The 18,681-nt window shown below is 38.8% G+C and overlaps 3 protein-coding genes across 8 annotated transcripts in view; all 3 read right to left on the bottom strand.

Annotated features, from left to right (window-relative positions):
• Window positions 1–159: 159 nt before the first annotated feature.
• On the bottom strand, window positions 160–10,417 carry zgc:195212 (DUF4554 domain-containing protein). 2 transcript variants are annotated; one of them, XM_046030099.1, is made up of 14 exons: window positions 10,037–10,417; window positions 9,712–9,835; window positions 8,039–8,092; window positions 7,841–7,962; window positions 6,836–6,919; window positions 6,691–6,746; window positions 6,306–6,377; window positions 5,919–6,114; window positions 5,182–5,305; window positions 2,835–2,993; window positions 2,624–2,745; window positions 2,252–2,362; window positions 1,924–2,022; window positions 160–491 (listed from the first exon to the last, which is right to left on the bottom strand). In XM_046030099.1, the coding sequence occupies exons 1-14, from the start codon at window positions 10,055–10,057 to the stop codon at window positions 444–446; spliced, it is 1,392 nt and encodes a 463-aa protein (XP_045886055.1). In that variant the 5' UTR covers window positions 10,058–10,417; the 3' UTR covers window positions 160–443. The 2 variants fall into 2 exon arrangements, with proteins under 2 accessions (XP_045886055.1, XP_045886056.1); XM_046030100.1 differs by lacking the exon at window positions 2,835–2,993 and having other exon boundaries at window positions 10,037–10,410.
• An 873-nt stretch (window positions 10,418–11,290) lies between these two features.
• tstd1 (thiosulfate sulfurtransferase like domain containing 1) lies at window positions 11,291–14,202 on the bottom strand. Of its 2 annotated transcripts, XM_046030334.1 has the most exons (5): window positions 14,073–14,200; window positions 13,614–13,716; window positions 12,738–12,866; window positions 12,258–12,420; window positions 11,291–12,022 (listed from the first exon to the last, which is right to left on the bottom strand). In XM_046030334.1, the coding sequence occupies exons 1-5, from the start codon at window positions 14,166–14,168 to the stop codon at window positions 11,968–11,970; spliced, it is 546 nt and encodes a 181-aa protein (XP_045886290.1). In that variant the 5' UTR covers window positions 14,169–14,200; the 3' UTR covers window positions 11,291–11,967. The 2 variants fall into 2 exon arrangements, with proteins under 2 accessions (XP_045886290.1, XP_045886292.1); XM_046030336.1 differs by lacking the exon at window positions 13,614–13,716 and having other exon boundaries at window positions 14,073–14,202.
• Window positions 14,203–14,929: 727 nt separating this feature from the next.
• Window positions 14,930–18,681, bottom strand: part of si:ch1073-303k11.2 (LRRN4 C-terminal-like protein) — an 11,544-nt gene continuing 7,792 nt past the window's right edge. For 3 of the 4 annotated variants that reach the window (XM_046030330.1, XM_046030333.1, XM_046030332.1), the window contains one exon: window positions 14,930–16,118. In XM_046030330.1, the coding sequence (XP_045886286.1) occupies window positions 15,322–16,118 (797 nt within the window). In that variant the 3' untranslated portion in view covers window positions 14,930–15,321. Of the gene's footprint in view, window positions 16,119–17,061; window positions 17,147–18,681 lie in introns of those variants that run through there. The other variant, XM_046030331.1, reaches the window with a different exon arrangement.

Below are 18,681 nucleotides of genomic sequence, written 5' to 3'. Positions count from 1 at the left end.
CAGAATTACACTACAATATGATGATTTTGAGCTTACAGTCTCAAAAAGAACGCATACATTGAAGTACATTATATTGCAAAGACATTCATGTTATAATAATAATAATAATAACAATAATAAATTAGATTCCTATAGCACTTTTCTAAGTACTCAAAGATGCTAATTGTACCATATTGTTTATTTAGGGGTAAATAATAGAAAAAAACAGCAGAAGTTCGAGTTCAAGGTAGATCTCTTTTGGAACATTTTCTATCTTACAACTGTGTTAAAAAACAATCACATCTGGTGCAACACACAAACTACAATTTAAACAATGCACAAATGAAATAGCTATTTCTTTCACCAGTACATTTGCAACATGAACTTCTATCACACTTTAAATTGCAACAACATTAATTCCAGTCTAAGTACTTCCACACTCTTCACCCAGAACACAGATGTTCTCAGACTTCTGTTCTGGTGGGTTCATCACTCTCAGGATGTTCTTCCATCTGTGAAAAAGTAATTAGATAACGTGTTAAAATCAGATGCCTATAAGCAGTAAAGTGCTGTGGCCTGGAGTACGAAGGGAGTTCAACCTACTCAGAGTTAACTCATGGTTATCAGGCAAACTCAGGGTTGACAAACTCTGACTACCTACACTGGGGTCAAACAGTACTACGACGGTGGATAAGACGTTGGTTACTAGAGTCCGTGTTAACCTGGTGTTAACTTAATTGGAGTAGGTTCGCGTTCACATAAAAGGGGTGTGTTCGGCCGTGCAGGTAGAGTTTTTTCGCAACGGCGTATGCTCCGTATTTCTCCAGAGGAATGCACACTGGTAGTGTCAGGAAATTATGAATGTAAAGACAAGTTAACAGCTAAATATCGTGGCGGACGACAACACAAGGGCAGCTTGTTGGCTTTGCATTAAGTAAATTTGTAGCCTAATTCTCTTCACAGTGTTTGTATTGTAGTTCAAATCTCTATTATGTTTTTATGTGCTCTTCTTTTATGTGTAATTGATTAAGATGTAAAGGTACAACTGCACATAAGGTCCATTGTAATAGAAAAAAAGGAGCCAGCGGAGAGGGGTAATAATCCGAGACAAAAATTTATTTCCAATCTACAAGTAAAAACCTAAATATTCTCTGTCATTATAGTCACACATTTATGAGAGAATCTTCACTTTGCAAGGCTGCAACATCACAGACATGCATCTACCGTGTAGTATGCGTTGGAAAGTTATATTAAACTTTGCAATAGGATTTAGCAGCGAGGAAATACTTGTGAGTTTAGCCCACAATATATTATCATGCACCTTAGAGACTTTGCCGTGGATTGGGCGTACTCAGACAACAACACCAGAGTGGTTTTTGATTTTTTTTATGACAAAGTTTTTCTTCTAAATTTCACACTTTCATCTAGGATTTTTTTTTCTTGGCTATTAACCTCGACCCTGGCTCCCTATTTTTTGGACAGGTAAAATAGTCTATCTAAATAAGTGAAAACACTTAGAAGAATTCAATTAAAGACTACATGGGCTACATCTAAGAAACTATCCCCTTAATTAATTAAGACTCCTCTCTAAAATCACCGAGGCTGCAGGGCTCGCTGTCTGAACGTAATGCTTTTGTGTTCAGAACTTCATTCCAACCGCAGTGGAACAAATCAGGATGAAATTTAAACATATTTTATGAAGTGGTGTGTTACCGCGAACAAAACCTGCTTGGAGCAGTTTAGAGATGCGGGGTAAATTGTCATGGCAACAGACCTCGGTTAACACCTATTCACCTTTCGTAGTACGGGTTAACCAGGAAGATAAGGTTAACCCGACATCACGAAGTGACTCCTGAAGTTACCTGGATAAGCCAGTTACCCTGCTTCGTAGTACAGACCACTGATATAGTAACTTGTTGGCATCAGGGAACAACAAACACTCACCTGAGCTGAAAAGCACCTGGCTCTGGGAATGAATTTCCATGATGTCACCCTCCTCAGGGATTCATGGAGGGAGTCTGACAGGTCATGAGTGTCACACGCCTGACAAACACATTCATTATGGATGCACATCTGACTTTTGTCACACTTTCAACATGTAAACATCTACAGTATACCCCTGCATGTACAACAGGTCAATTTACAGTGTAGCACATAACCTGATAACATCTTTGCGTGTGGGGTCTTTGTCAAATGATCAAGTGAATAACTCTTGTTTTAGACTTAACTATAAATATCTGCATTTTCATTTTTAAAATAGATTTTTTCACACCTTCATGCTGTTCAGACAGGCATTTCTGAAGTTCATGTTACTGCTGCAGCTCACAATACTGATGGATGAACTGAGAATCACCTCAGCAGCTGAACGCAGCTTCTCTTGGTCCTTACATGTCAAACACAACACCCAAACACTCAATACTAGGGCACAAATCAATCTTCATTAATGTATTGATTTCCCCCCCTCAATTAAACAATTAATTAATGATAAAATGTCAGATAATAATGAAAAACTATTACAATCTCCCTTCTCTTCACGTCTTGTATTTTCAAAATTATGAAGAAAAAAACTCCAGATGATTAAAAAAAACATTTAAACATTTACAGTTAAAGTCTTTGTGTTGACTTTTTCTTTTGACAGACTTGCCTTTTTTCTATGATTTTGGACTTGCAGTGCGTTCTTCAGCTCAGTCTGCAGGGCTGTTGTGACTGCCTGCATGTTGTTGTTCAGAATATCCTCTAGGTGGTGCTCTATCAGCGCCTCTGTGGCTGCAGGAGGATCACAGATTCAGAAAAAAAATTAAGACCGACCAACTTTAACACATCATTTTGTGATTATACATGCATCTGTCTCTCACCCATAATATCGGAGAGCTGGCAGGTGAACGGGTCACTGTGCTGCAGGAAGAGGAAAAGCAAGAGACTCTGCTGCACAGAGGAAAAACTTGATTCTTGCTTTTGACCCTCACCATTTTCTTGCTCTACACTGTATACAGAGACGCCGCTGTGCACAAGATCTGCAGGGAATGTTAAAACACTTAAAACACTAACTTGGTACATTTACTACACTACATTTATTTGTAAGTACTGTTCTTAAATACAATTTTGAGGTTCTTTATTTGAGTATTTTCATTTTCTGCTGTTTTATAGTACTACTACTCCACTACATCTTGGGGGCAAATATTGTACTTTTTACTCCACTGTTTATTTTATTTTTGTTACTTGTTATTGTATTCAGATTAAAATTACAACATATAAGCAACAAATAAATGATGATGTATTATCAAAGATTAAGGTAAAACTTTATGGATCCCCCGGGGGAAATTTGCAAGCTACCCAGCAGATAAAGTAGTTATAATTAGCCCCACCTTTTGCATACATAATTACAATCCATTGATATGATGGCCATTCTGCATAATGAGTAATTTTACCTTTGGTACTTTAAAGTATATTTTGATGCCTATTCTTTCATACTTTTACATAATTAAAAAGTTGAATCCAGGATTTTACTTGTAACAGAGTATTCCTACACTCTGGTATTGCTACTTTAACTTAAGTAAAAGATCTCCACTTTAAACAGTAAATACACTGCAAGTCTACACTGGTCGATGGCACACTGGTCCAGCGGTGGGTTGTAACCAGCACAACATGTGCGCAACACTGTGGAAAAGGAAGACACACCTTTGGGTTGGGCAAGTATAACAGCTCTAGTTTAAAAAATTGTTTACTTAAGTGTTATAAGAGTTAACAAATGCTTACAGAGTCTGGTCATGTTTGTGACAGAGGATCTTCTCTCCAGCATCCAAAGACGCTTCCAAAGAAGCAGACTGCGGTACAGTTTACATTGTGAATGAATAAGCTACACGTAATTAATGTAGACTTGTGGTTTTGCTTGTGGTTGTGATTCATTGTAAAATCTACAAAGAAAAGAAACGCTTATTAAGCAAGAACTGAGAAATAAATACATTTTTAATTTTATCATGATATGACTGCACATAACTGTCCTGCAGTGACTAATTACTGAAGAATAAGCGTAGCGCTGGGAAAGTGTCCATTTACAACAGGCCAGCTCAAATCTGCTCTCTCACACATGGTTTAGAAGAATCCCAGATTTAGCCTCAATTTTAATTAACTGAACTGACTGCCTGAAGGAAAATCTGAAGTTACTACAGGGTTAAATAAAGTCTTAAATTAAAAAGTCAAGAAGTCATAATTAAATTAAGAAAGGCTGACAATTTTACTGGAGACCAACCACCTGCTTGTTAATACTTCGACATGAGAAACACATTCAATAAGTTTCATGAAATCTGTCTTCAAACCACATCTGCATGTACAAATCAAATTCTCAGAAGAAATGTGCTGGTATTTTGCAGGTGAAATTTTTTGGGGGGGAAAATGTATGTAATGTCGCCCAGATTGTCCTTTTTAAACATATCAGACAAAACACTAATGTTGATCACATGGTGAACTTTTTAAAAGTTTGTGGAAACTAAAACATCCCGGTTTCATTAGATGTTGGCAACTAAACCCACCTAGTAAAGGTCAGGGAAACATCATGGTCAAAGTTAAATATGACAAACGTAAACACTGATTTCTAGAGACATGTGCTTCCAGTTTTAAAGTAACACACACTGTAAACCCTTTCTCCACCCCAAGTCTTTGCGGTGAGATTTTATTTTTGCGAATGCGAATTCAACACTACTACTTACATCAGTTGCAATGAACTACTATTGCAGATGTTTTGCATGTGGATGTAATTTAAAGGGGACAAGTCTATAAAATGCTGTGACAATAATTTCACTGCCTACATTTGCAGTGTGGTAAACATTTCTGTTGTGTTCTGTGCGTGTTATGCCTTTCTATTCCATTGTTGCCTGGTTTTAATACTCTGATTCATATTATGGGCTTTTTGTGATCCAATGAAGTTTTTGATGAGCAGCTGCAGGCCAGAACTGTGTGTACATTCTCTAACAAATAAACACAGGTGGTTGACATTAGTGTTCTTCAACTCAGGCCTTAACATCAGGAAACAATTAATCCAGATTTACATAACTTCACTTTTTTAGGACAGGATTAACTGTCCTGGCCTAGGGACCTACTTCTGGTTCAATTTACACCTTTTCAAAAGAAAACCAGCCCTTACAGTTCCTCTAGCAAAAGACCTACAATGTATCCTGGCCATCAGTATCTGTGGTTATTGTCTACCTTTGATGGAGGAGCAGTGAAGGCCCTGCAAGCCCAGTTCCTGACAATCCAGATGTGCAGGTAGGTTCAGGAAGAAGGTTGAGGGGCTTGCGATAGGAACATTACTGGGGCTGTATACCAACACCTAGACAAATGTGAAGTCAAGGAAGACTAATCCAAACCAGATGCCCAAACCACCTCAACTGAGTCAACACAAAGTATCAGCGGTTTTTCTCTGAGTTTCCCAAGATGCATGATCCCTCCTCGCTCTCTTATCTGTGAGCCCAGCCGCCCTGCGAAGACAACTCATTGTGATTGTTTGCATTGTGATCACTCTATTGGTTATTACCCAAAAGACTCCCTCTTCCCCAGGACAGTCCGGTGAGAAAGTAAGCTGGGTTTGGTCTTCTCTCTCTGGCTCTCTTTTTAAAAATTTGTTATGCAACTATTTCTGTTAGTTTTCATGTGAACGACCGACTGCCACACTATGAATGTCTTTCAGGACCGGCCCCCAGAGATCCCCACATTTAAACAACATTCTATGTTTGCCAAAACAACTATAAACAAATTTGATTTCCAACATTTTGGACAAACCAGCTTTATTCGAACGTAACACGACCCTCACACTCAACTCCTGCACTTGGAGCAGTGATTCACTCCCAATCTTAAGGGAGTACCACGGCCTCAGCCTTGGAAGAGTTGACCTACATCAGTGCTTTCACAAAGTCACAGTATGAGATTGAATCAGCAAAGGATATTTGTATGTGAGTGAGTTGTGTTGCCAGATTGGGGTACTGCAGCACACAGGGGCTCAGGAGTGTGACAGGCTGGATGGTGAGCTCCCCAAACAGGCCCTTGTCCATGGCTTCAGGTGGGATACTGAGTGGCACCCTGTCTCCAAGGATAGGGTGTCCTCCCTGACACCAGCGTCCTTTCCTCACCCATTCTGGAGGCCTATAAACCCAAAAAGAGAGTATCACTTGCTATAAACAACAGTAAACATACCTGTATATGCCCTAATATTTTCAACATGTTGTTATAGCATAATAGATGAAGATACAATAAAAAAAAAACTATTGGGTTCTATTATTTTTCTACTAAAAGTAAGCAAAACAGTAAATAATATTAAAAACAGCATTACTGACTGTATTCTAGAGGTGACATCCAAGATCAGTGAGGGTTGGTCCGCCCATGCAACTTTACTCTTGATCTTCCCTCTACAAGAATATGAACATAACATAGGACATAGCACTTTAATTAGAGTAGTGAGCCTTTTTGTTTTGTGTTGTAACTCATAAAGACAAAACATAGCAAGCTATCATTAAAATCTGATCTACCTCTTTGCAGTCTGTGTGTCTGAGGGTAATTTTTATTTTTATATGCTTATGTAACTTCCAAAAAACACATAGTTTATAAAACTAAATTGACCAATTCTGTGTGATACAGAGCAACTGCATATATCGCTGCAGAATACATTGGGTATTTCAAAAGAAGATACATTCATTCCTAAAACCTGCATAGTTGTCATACCTAAACTCTCGCAGGAACGTCTGCTGACTGAATTTGAATTTGAGGTGGATTTGGATCTGTGAAGAAGAACGGTAATCAGATTTTTGCTACCTACCTTAAATTAGTACTGTGGATATACTGCATGTCAGAGAGAAACAGATCCTACCCTTGCGTTAGCCAAACTGAATGCGTGTAGGAATGCTTCTATACGAGCACACCACTCTGGACTGAAAAGTCTCACATCTTTCATCTGTACAGATCAAAGATACATGCAGGGATGACGTGTCACTCACAGGCTCACTGTCATGAATCGCACTTTAAAGGAAATATATTAAATGAAAGAAAATGTGGCCTCCATGTACAGTGTAATTCTTCCCAATTTACAGTGTAATTATTCGTACTAACGAGGTACCTGTACCAATACAGGAAGTATCGATACGTACAGGTAGCTACAAGGGAACAAGATGTGATGTTTTGGAATAAGGAGGTAACTACGTGGGAACTTTATTTATATAGTAGGCATTATGTTTAACTAACATGTACATGTTTTAATAATATAAGCTCCAGTATGACCTACCGAACAGCAATCTGACATTTGGGGAGATTTTAAACACAACTTGCACTGTAATGGGATGGCACGGCATGGTGTTACAGTGGATGGCACTGTCACCTCACAACAAGGAGGTTCTGGGTTCAAACCTTTTTGTGTGGAGTTTGCATGTTCTGCCTGTGCAGGTTTTTTTGTCCGGGTGTTGTGACTTCCTCACACACGTTTTAGTACAAAACCCAGAAGAAGCCAAAGTTCTGAAATGTTATACCTTAACTTCTTACTTAACTCATCTTGTTCCCTTGTAACTAGCAGTACCTACAGTTTGTTAGTACAAATTCAGAAGAATTATGTTGAATGTTGCAGGCCCTATTATACTGTAAAGTGTTACACCAAATTGTTTTTAATTAAATGTGTTTTGGGTTCAGTGTAGTATTAGGAATTGAGATTTAAGTAATCTTGGTCCAATAACTAAGAGTCAGAAAAATAAGTAAAGTGATACCACCCAGATATCTTGGGACATTCTTCACACAGGCAATTTACTATAATATCAGTCAGTCAGTCTACTCTCTCATTATTTTTCAGGCCAATAAAAAGCTAGAAAAGGATCAATGTTGATTGTACCTGAAAAGACAGGAGAAATCTGAGGGAACCATACAGATCTGTGAAGGCACACAGCTCCTCAGGGTCAGGCAGAGAACACGGCCACGCACAAGGAAACATGGTCTCTTTTAAATCTGTGAGGACTAACGTAGCAAAAAAGAGGTGATGCAGTGAACAAAAGCTGAAGGACTTGCATATATGTTGTGTGTGTGTACATACCAGATTGGAGTCTTTTCATTTTTATCCCTATGCACCAGGGACCAGCAGCTGCCACTGCAACACAAAAGTGAACGCTGTAACTACATTTTGTGCTATATGTCAGAAAGGAAATCCAAAGCTGCTGTTAACAATCTCCTTCTAATGTTCACGTTTTTAATACATTAATCAAGAACAGGCTGAAATTAATCCAAATAAATGTGTACTAATGCACCAAAGTGAACCATATACCATGCCTTTTTTTATTGTGGTGACCCATTTCTCTTTTTTGGATGGGATGGATTGCACTTTTTGGTCAGATATCTCTGAAATTCAATGTCTGATACACACATTTTCACCATATCTTACAGATTTTTACCTGGAGTGTCATTTATATATATAGTCATAGCCTAAATATCAGGGGTGGAAATTAACTTTATGGCTCACCTGCCAAGGTGGCTGGTAGATGGAAAAATCCACTAGCCAACTGTATTTTTTATAAATAATAAATTGCCTTTTGTCACATATACATTTGTTTCCGTACTTTAATTGAGATATTGAGATAATAGGGTATTATGTCAAATACAAACTTAAAGAAGAGGCCTTAGTGATTATTGCTATTAAATGTACTTAAAACATAACAGTAAATTCTTTTCTAAACTTACAAGATGCTTATTAATAATTCAACTTAAATCTCATCACTGCCCACTCTCAGTCCTGGTGCCACAGCATCACAGCTTTTGTGGGAGGATAGCTGGACCATTTGAAGATCTGACAGTGTGTCAGACACTAGACTGGACCACCAACTTTATATTTTTATGTTCTGCTTCAGCCTCCTCTTCGTCTGCTTCGTTTTGGTGGTTTGGTGGGGACATTAAATGTCACTTCATTACGTTACAAACTCAATTTCACTTTAAAGCCTCTTGTATGTTGAGAAAATAATTTTACCTACCTACCAATAAAATATCCCATTCCCATGAAATCAAAATCGATGTTTAACTGTTTTTATATCTACGTCATATGGCAGGATCTGGCCCATCAATGACCAAAAATATTGTTTTGTAGGCAATTCTTGATGATATTTTAGAGTGTGTCATTTCTTGGAAAAATATTTAAAAATATTCATGACTCATCCTGCATTTGGGAGCCTGTATTAATTTAGTGACCAATGAAAAGCTTTCTTAATTTTTATGACTCTGCTGAAAATTAGTGTTTCTGGGACCAGGCACCACTGATTACTGTATGAAAGCACAACTTTATTCACTGATATTGCGGGAAACTGGATCGTATTTGATGAAGAATACTTTCTGGTTTTCTCTCTGATGTTCCTGCTGCTCTGTCATAACTGTGATTTAGGGAGTACCCTGATGGACAGATAACTTTACTTGTTGCTGTAGCAAGTCAGCTGTTGCTACTAGCTGCCATTATCTAATTAACTCAGCCTGCAACTCCTAGTCAAATTAGCTCACTTGAATTCATTTTTACTACTTATTAGGTTCTTGACATTTGACATATAATTAAATGTATATATTTTTCCTGTTAAAATAATCATTGTTCAAGCACATTTGGTTTCAATTTTGATAGATATTTTTAAATGACAAAATGGGATAATAGGGAACTTATATTCCACTGGTAGTAACTTAAGTAATGTTACATCCTGATGAAGCAGCTTATGATAACATCAAGTGTTTTCTTACCAGTGCAGTTTAGACTTTGAACAGAAGCTCCTGTTTCAGTCCACAGAAGTACCAAAAGCCCTCCTGTAGTCTTCAAACCATGCTGTTGTCTTTGCTTCCCCAATAGCATGACCAACCGCAACACCTGAAGTGGAAGTTGAAAATGCAACTGGTAGTTGAGCTAGCTAAAGCTAACGTTAATGTTAGTTAGCGTCAAACCTTGATTGATTAACAAAGTTTCCATTGTATAAACAATTAACGGGCAGAGCTTATCTGTGAATTAAACAGCCATTTGACACATACACACATTATTTATACCTAGAATAACCATAATTTAAACCATTACCTGCTGTATTTCTCTGACCATCTTCAGTAAATTAACACAACCAACCTGCCGTGCGCGCGCTAAACGGGCTTTGAGATTGCGCACGTGCCTGTCTGTGCACTGTGTATTTTCCTGCTAAATATCCAAATGTTCAATCACTGACAATACCTTACAAGTGAGATGAGGAATATAATAGGCAGTCAATAACTAATTTGTGACTTGATTACGGTAATTAAGCACCTGAATGCAGAACCATAGGCAGAATTTTAGAAATAGGCTACTGAGGCCAGTAGCCACAATTCCTCAAAGCATTAAAACAGCCAATTTTAAGATATTAATTTGTATAATATATAAATTTTGTGGTTCTTCCAATATTTTAGTCTAAAAAATAGCTATGAATATACTTAATCTGTACTACTGTGTGCAGTGTAGAATGGAAGCTCCTTATGGATTTAAATCGCAACATTTACAGACAGGGATGTACTGGGACTGAAATTCAGCCCGGGACTTTGAGACGGAGAGGCCTTTTATGTGAGCGCCCTTTTGGGGGGTGGCCATAAATATTTTTTGCAGTTATTTTAATAAGCATTAATATTTTTGTTGTATACAGTGAATCAGATTATGCTGAAGACCTTCAAGAAACTTCAGGATGACACCTGCCTCTTCAGTTTGTGTAAGGCAGCTCTGCACTTAACAAGACCAGGTCAGGCCTGAGTCAGTCAGAGGGCTAAAATACTTAAATATACTCAAAAACTACAATACATTCCCATAAAATAGAGCAGTGTGTATGTGTGTGCATAAAAAAGAATGAAATTGGAGATTACCATACCACTGGTTTCAGATGGAAAGCAAACTTCTTTGATCAGACCTGTTGAGCCAATCAGATTTCAGCAAAAACGAAGATCGGTCCAAGTCGGGAGGGGCCGCTCGGATTTACACCTGCTCCATACTGAAAGTATTGGTTTGGCCCAGTCAGACACAGCTGTCGCTGCAGCAGACTGGCCGGCCGGCGGGGTCGCGGATCATAAAGTAAAACAGAAACTGAAAAATAAAAACTCGTGACCCCTGGCCGGTTCGGCCTGAAATGGAAGGGGACAATGGCCAATCCGCCCCTGTTTACAGAAATTACTGATGACAATATCTGAAGGTCAACTTTCTAGTTTTTTCTTGAGCTTTTAGCCACATTTAGCATGCAGAAAGTGTCCCCCCTCTAGTTTTTCCATGTTTCTATATTTAGCTCTCTGGAATGAAATGATTCCCACAAATACATGTACATTTGAGTAGAAAACATTGTTTATTTTATTTGTACTTATTCATACATTTTCAATACAATGCTGTAGTGCAGGGATTTTCAAAGCCTGAGACTCTGGGCCTCCCTTAAACAAAGCTTGGAAAAAGACCCCCTCCCTCACACCCTGCCCTTTTTCAAGACATCATGATTATGTTATTTAAACACTCAACGATTAAGCCAAGATTGCCTAATATTTTTGTTTGACATAACTTCAGACTACAACAAATTCTTAAAAAAAGGTCTGTCCTAAGACATTTATTAGTTTCTGACTCTGGGAAAGCAGGAGAAACAGTAAAAATTCCCTCCTGTATCTCTGAACTATCTCTTTAACCAAATCACACACATTTAGACTATTCCATGAGAACTCGTTTTGATAACTAATGTAACAACTTTTCACTTCCATTCCCTTATGCTCCCCTGATGCTCCCCCTGGGGAGGCCCACCTCTCACTTTGAAAACCTCTGATGTAGTGGGAAAAAAAAAACATATCAAAAGATAAACACAACATAAGAAATGTTCTCTATTTTGTTGGTCTAGCTTTCAAAATGGTTATTTGTATAAATATATGCATCCATCTTCATCCGCTTATCCGGGATCGGGTCGCAGGGTGTATAAATATATATAATGTTAAATATATATGATGTTTTGCCTTCAATACAAATCACTTTCCCTCTTTCTCAGACCACTCCTTGTATGCTCCGGTATAATTACGTGCACTGAAACAGAAGACAGAGAGACACATTTTAGAACAATAAATAATAATACATGCGGACAGACGAAGCTCATAGGCAAAGGCTCTCTGAGGAAACAGATTAGACATAACTGGTCTAAAATGTACGGGAGTCACTGTACTGTGAGATCTATATAGTATGTAGGAGACTTGAGCTGTCTGTTTAAAAGCAAGATGGACTGGGTCTGTGTGTAATGTACAGTAACCAATAACTTATTTACTTAAGGTATCCAAGTTCGAAGGCCTTGCTCGTGGCCACTGCCCCTCGCCTGCCCAGTTGGCAGTGAAACACCAGCTCTGTTGTGTCCAACGGTGGCTTGGTTACTCCGTACTTGGCCTTGAATTCTTCTGACTCCATTGTAAAAGCAGCCTGTACTGTATTAACTGAGTGATTATAGGGAAGGGAAGCAGAATGTGTTTTTTTAAACATTAAACAAATGATGGACATAACATCTAATGCAAAACATTCAGAACCTGAAAAAACCAGACTGCAGAAAACTGATTCTTATCCACCACTGCACACTTCTGCATATCCAGTATGCATGACAACCCACTTTGGACTGATTGTTTAGATGTGGTGCAATTGAGGGGGGAAAAAAACAAAATTCAGTGTTCAGTTTGAGACCATTATACATACTGTGTGTATTTTCACCTTGATAACCTTTCCCACCTCCATGTAAATGAATTTCAAAGAAGCTCACGTGGGATGCTGATGGATCCTGGAATACGTCCTTTATCCACTTCCTCTTGGCTACGAACGTCAACCAGAAGGAGATTCTGGCTCTTTCCCAGAAGCGCCTTTAGATCCTCATAGGAGATCTCCTTGGTAACTGGCAATGACAGATAAAACATTTTTAAGGCTTTGGAAAGTCTGATAAGGAATTGTTGAATGTTCATACTTTTTAAAAAATATTTCAACTGATTAAACAACTTCACTCAAGATTTTATCATTAACCATCATAGACTGCTAACCATCCTTTCTAAACCAAACCAACAACGGTTTATATGATGGGTTATGTAGCCCTGTAATATGACACCTGCTGCATGCACCTGCACGACGGGGTACAAGAGTGGATAAAAACGGCCTTATTGTTAGGGATGCACAAAACACTGAGGACATCAGGTATTAGCCATGATGTAATACGATCCACATCAAATACAGTTTATTTGTCAGTATTTTTCTAAAATTCTGTGCTACAGCGATCAGATGTATAATCCAGTCACAGTGCCAAAGTAATCCCAGCCTCATGTTCCCTGCCATAAAAAACCCCCAACAAACTGCTACATTTTCATTTGGTTTCACTTGATTATTCATTCATATTTGACTGCATCTCAGAGAAATATTGGTGATGGCTGAATAGGTTAGGATACAAAGATGGCCTTATGCCCATCTCCACCTCCAGGGTACATTCCACTCCAGAAGATCGCTCCCTCATGTTGACACTCATACTTATTCTTATCAGACAGAGACAGAGTTAGTGTGTGTCTGAAATTTGGAGTAAAGGTACATTCCTCCACTGGCCTTTGATGAAATAGGTTGTGGTATGCAAACACTTATCATGTTTTGCTTCACTTACTTAGAGATGCAATAATGAAACTGGTTTGCAGCTGAAATTCCTTGAGGATCCAGGTATCTTCCGGTTTGACCTTATCAAGACTTGTGTCGTCTGCTGAGTCATTCTGAATAATCAAGGTATTATTCTTACAACCACAACTCGTTTCATCATCTAATGTGTAACGTTATTAGCACAGAAATCTGTGCGCGAGACAGTTAACGTAATGCAACAACTAGGGACCTCCTGTAACGCAGATTGTCTGTGACAATATAGTCGCTGTTAATGTAACTTTACCAGCAACAAATATGCTGTTATTTATTTGCTAAACAAGTGTTAGCTAACTATTTGGCGGAGACTAACGTTTCTCGGCCAACTTCAGGGATTTTTCAATTAACGTTAAATCATAAAATCCTGATAAGGGGCTAGTTAGTTAGTTCAATTATATCTACCTAAGGGAGTGAAGTGGGAAAAAAGACTCACCTGTGTTCGCCATCCTGCTTGTCTACTTCTTGCTGCAAGTATGATCGTTGTCACCAAACAAAACAGACTTCTTCCTTGGATTTGGTGATAAATCATTGGCTTGACGCCGAGGGAAGGCGGGACCTAGCCTGAAAGACTTCAGCGTCAGCCAATAAAATCAACTACCGCCTACAAAACTTTCAAAATAAAAGTTGAGAAGTTGAAGTTGCATAAGTAATACACAGTGGTGGAGGATTTAGATCCTGATGTTCAAGCAGGGATAGTACAATGGTAGGTAAAATGCACGCTGCATTCAAAGTTCAAATGAATGTATTACCAGCAAAATATTCTAAAAGCATCAAAAGTACTCACTATGAAAATTTGTCCCTTTTGAGACTGTCGTATTATTGAATTATTATTGACTTGTAATTTTAATGTTGAAGCTGGTCGAGGTGCAGCCAATTTTAACACTTTTATATCCTATCCATCATATTCTATAAATTCATCATTTGTTTTGTATGTAAAATCTTAATCCGCAAAGTAAAAAGTAAGCACTTTCAAATAAATTTAGTGGCATTAAGTATACAATATTTCCCATACAGCCCAAAAGGAGTCAATGAATGGTTTGATAAGTGTTGAAATTGTGACAATCATACTGTATAGCCCCTGCAGTCACCATTTTCTAATTTTCAAGCCAAATATATCGGACATAATGGACCGACCATTGTTCAATTTCTCCAGTAAAGTTTCAGAGACTTGATGCCAAGGCACATTAAAGCTTTCCTTGTGGTGGCCCTATACCTTACTAACACACTTTGTAGGCCTGTGCAAAACCTTTCCAATGACAGCAAAAATCCAACAAAGACACTTCACACAGCTTTATTAAAATAGGTTTTAGTTTATTACAAATGTTTCAGTCAGTATATCCTAAAAAATATTAATATTTACAATTAAATTCAGCCATGATAAAAAAAAAACACTACAATAAACCTACAATGGTTAATTTGCCAGCAAATAAACCTGTAGTTCTAACCACAAAATAATAGCATTACCCATTTGTTGGTGTTATTCCATGAACACCAATTTCTCCCTGTATATTTACATATTCCTTGAAACAGGACTGTAAAGAACTTCTTATTCTATAATCACTCCTAACAACACCCCAGAACTGTTTTGCTTTTGATCATGACTACACCACTGCTGTGTCCCCTGTCTCAAGAGGCATGTTAAGTTTGACCGAGATAGATTGTCTGGGCTGAACCTGTCTGGATCACAGAGTTCCCTCTCTGCTGTAAGAAGGGTTGCCTAGTCCATCAGTGGAATCTTTCTTTGCCTTTTGATGCATTTGATACTTCCAGAGGAGAACAGCTGCTATGATAAGAAGTAGAAGGAGGGTGACTCCTCCTCCTATGATCCAGGCCAGCAGATTATGGTTAGAAGATTTAGGAGGGTCATACCGCTTACAGGAGAACTCTGAGGGGGTGCTGTGTCCTGCATTGTTCACCGCCTCCACACAGACCTTAGTCCCAACTTCCAAAAATCCGACCACACCTCGTCGGGAAACGTCCCTAAACTCCCGGTCATGCCCCTCACTTCCCTCGATCACAACTCTGTACCCGGACACCACAGAAGATGGAGCGCACCACTGGACTTCTATCTTCCCTGTGTCCTCCCCTTCACTGACTGGCAGCAGCATTTGGATGCGTGGTGCGTGAGGAGGCTCATCAGCCCCACTGATCCCAGGACAGAGACACCCAGTCTTTTCTGAATGTTGGGCGCAGGGCTCCTGATTCTCCAAACAGGGGTTGTATTGGCAGAGCTCCGGTGCCTGCTGGAGAAAGGTCGTCTTCCCTGGGTACAGCACTTCAGGAGGAGAGCTGTGGTTGTCAAGGTAGTCATCATCTTCATCATCAAAGTCATCATCTGAGCCTGTGTCAGTCATGAATATGATCCGTGGACGGGTAACTGGAGGGGATGTGGAGGCAGCGTGAGTGTAGAGGCGGGAATGGAGGAGAGGCGAGGTGAAAAGGAGAAGCACAGCCAGGTTTCTGTAGAGTGACGTCATCTCTATGGAAAGAAATGAAAAATTATGAGAAAAATAATGCCATGAATAGATCACTAACACTTAATGTTAACAGTATGTTTATCTATTCAGTCTAAGAAAGAAAATACACCTTCGTTTGTCATTGTTTCTCTATTGACTCTGTGTATTAAAATTACATCTAGAGGCCAGTTATAACAAGGCATTTAAAGTGTAAATAAGGTGGAATAAAGGAACTGAAACAAAAAAGCTGAAGTTGTTGTAGCAGTGGTCACTGTGTCAAAACAAAGATACAATAATATAGAACTTAATTACAATACCAGACAAAAACAAGCATGGTAACAAAGATACTCAGTGGTATTATAGATAAGAGATTGGGTAAACAAGGCCTGGTTATTGAAGCCACTCTCTGCAAAGGCAAACGAAGAGTCCTTGTCGGACTCTACACAGCGATTCGAACTATCCAATCGCCATGCAACGCGTTCACTGTTTTTCATGTGCAGAAGACAAAGATTTGTTGAGAGTGGCAAGACATAAACAATTTTCATTGGCTTGTTGACTAGGATGCTATTTTACCAAAGTTTACGGCTCGGAAATGGCTTTGCCTATAATCAAACATTTGCGATGTTCCAGTTCCCATCCTGTAAACAGCTTTAGATAAATAAATGAGAAGTGCTGGAAGAAGAAATACAACTATTGGGGTGAGCCATAAGCACATCCATTACTCCTGGCACTAAGCCAGATGTGTTCTGTGGGAACTGAAAGCACACATGGATTTTCACTCATCTCCACTCTGGTTCATTTTAAAACAACCCTAACATTCAGAAAATATTTTCTCATGGCTTTAAATGCTACTGCTGAATAAATCTCCAGGAATAAATTTCATACCATTCCAGTATTTTGCATCTGCTCAACACACCATTCTGATAACAGTCACTTAAGTAAAGTATTCTAAATAGTTTACTGTACCTGTTTGATAGTGATGGATATTTCAAGTCTTCTCCCTTTTTTACTTGTTCCTGCTCTGTCTGTTTTCACCGTGTCGTCTCTACAGTCCTCTGCTCTCACCGTCTTAAGCTGATTCCCTCTGACTCCCTCCTCCTCCTCAACACCCCCTCATTTTCTCCCCTCAGTGCCTCTCCCTCCCCTTTTTCTCTTTCATGCTCTGCCGCTCTCTGTTTTCACGTCTTGCCTCATTCTCTTTCTCAACAGGGCTTTCAACCAGCCACCATCGCTCTTTTATATTTCTCTGTGTGGAAATTTCCCCTTGAATGTGTTTTGTAAAACTGAGGGATAGTGGCCATGTGTTTGTGCGTTGCTTAGCATATTAATGTGCTGGGTAGCAGTGGGAGGCAGGCTTGTGCTTGTTACCGTATGTTTGAGTAATCTGTAGGTGTATCTGCCTGTTTGTGATTACTTCTTTAAGAGCTAAACTCCCAGCATACTCTGCAGGTGTTCTTGCAGAAACAAACAGGACATTAGGGTTACTTGAGTGTGTTTATTCGTGCCTTTGGGAGCGGGGGGTGAAGAATGCATGCATGTGTATTTATTATGGACCCCCACCACCTCTTAAACCCCACTGTGACAAGCTGGAAGGGAACGATGAAGGCTATCGTCTCTCTCATCCTTTTATGGGGCAAAGCTGGCAAAGCAGGCGAGTTCTTTGTTATTCCAAGTGCCCGGGTTGAACAGATGAGAGGAAAAGTACCAGGGCAGAGAGGCCTCCTTCTTTTCCAGCTTCAAAACTCAAAGAATTTACTTGACCTACATTGCTAAAATCCTGATGACTTCTGCAGGGTTTTTTTATTACCATAAATGATTTCATTTAAATTTGAGTTGAGTCTGTTTATTGTTAATATGCAAGCTATTTTCAGAGTTTCTTACCAAGTAGTAAGGAGCAAAACCAATAAACAAAACAAACTTTTACGAGAGCGTATTTGCATGTACAAATCCACTTGTTATGTTCATATGCAGGCAAAATGATTAATTATATGTTCACAAAATGAAGACTGAGGGCACAGAAACTAAATTAATATAAATTAATATAAATTAATTATTATAAATTATAGGTAGATTATAAACAGCTAAGAGGGATTTAAAAGTACAGCCACTTAAATTGTAAAGCAGGAAATAGGGAACAGATTTATGTACTGTTGCTGTTATTATGTACAGTGGGTACGGAAAGTATTCAGACCCCTTTAAATTTTTCACTCTTTGTTTCACTGCAGCCATTTTCCAAAAATCAAAAAAGTTCATTTTATTTCTCAGTAATGTACACTCAGCACCCCATCTTGACAGAAAAAAACAGAAATGTAGAAATTTTTGCAAATTTATTAAAAAAGAAAAACTGAAATATCACATGGTCATAAGTATTCAGACCCTTTGCCGTGACACTCATATTTAACTCAGGTGCTGTCTGTTTCTTCTGATCATCCTTGAGATGGTTCTACACCTTCATTTGAGTCCAGCTGTGTTTGATTATACTGATTGGACTTGATTAGGAAAGCCACACACCTGTCTATATAAGACCTTACAGCTCACAGTGCATGTCAGAGCAAATGAGAATCATGAGGTCAAAGGAACTGCCTG

The sequence above is a fragment of the Micropterus dolomieu genome, linkage group LG19, assembly GCF_021292245.1.
Source record: "Micropterus dolomieu isolate WLL.071019.BEF.003 ecotype Adirondacks linkage group LG19, ASM2129224v1, whole genome shotgun sequence".
Taxonomy (NCBI): domain Eukaryota; kingdom Metazoa; phylum Chordata; class Actinopteri; order Centrarchiformes; family Centrarchidae; genus Micropterus; species Micropterus dolomieu.
The sequence above is the reverse complement of the archived record's forward strand: the minus strand, read 5'-3'. Positions and strand labels throughout refer to the sequence as shown.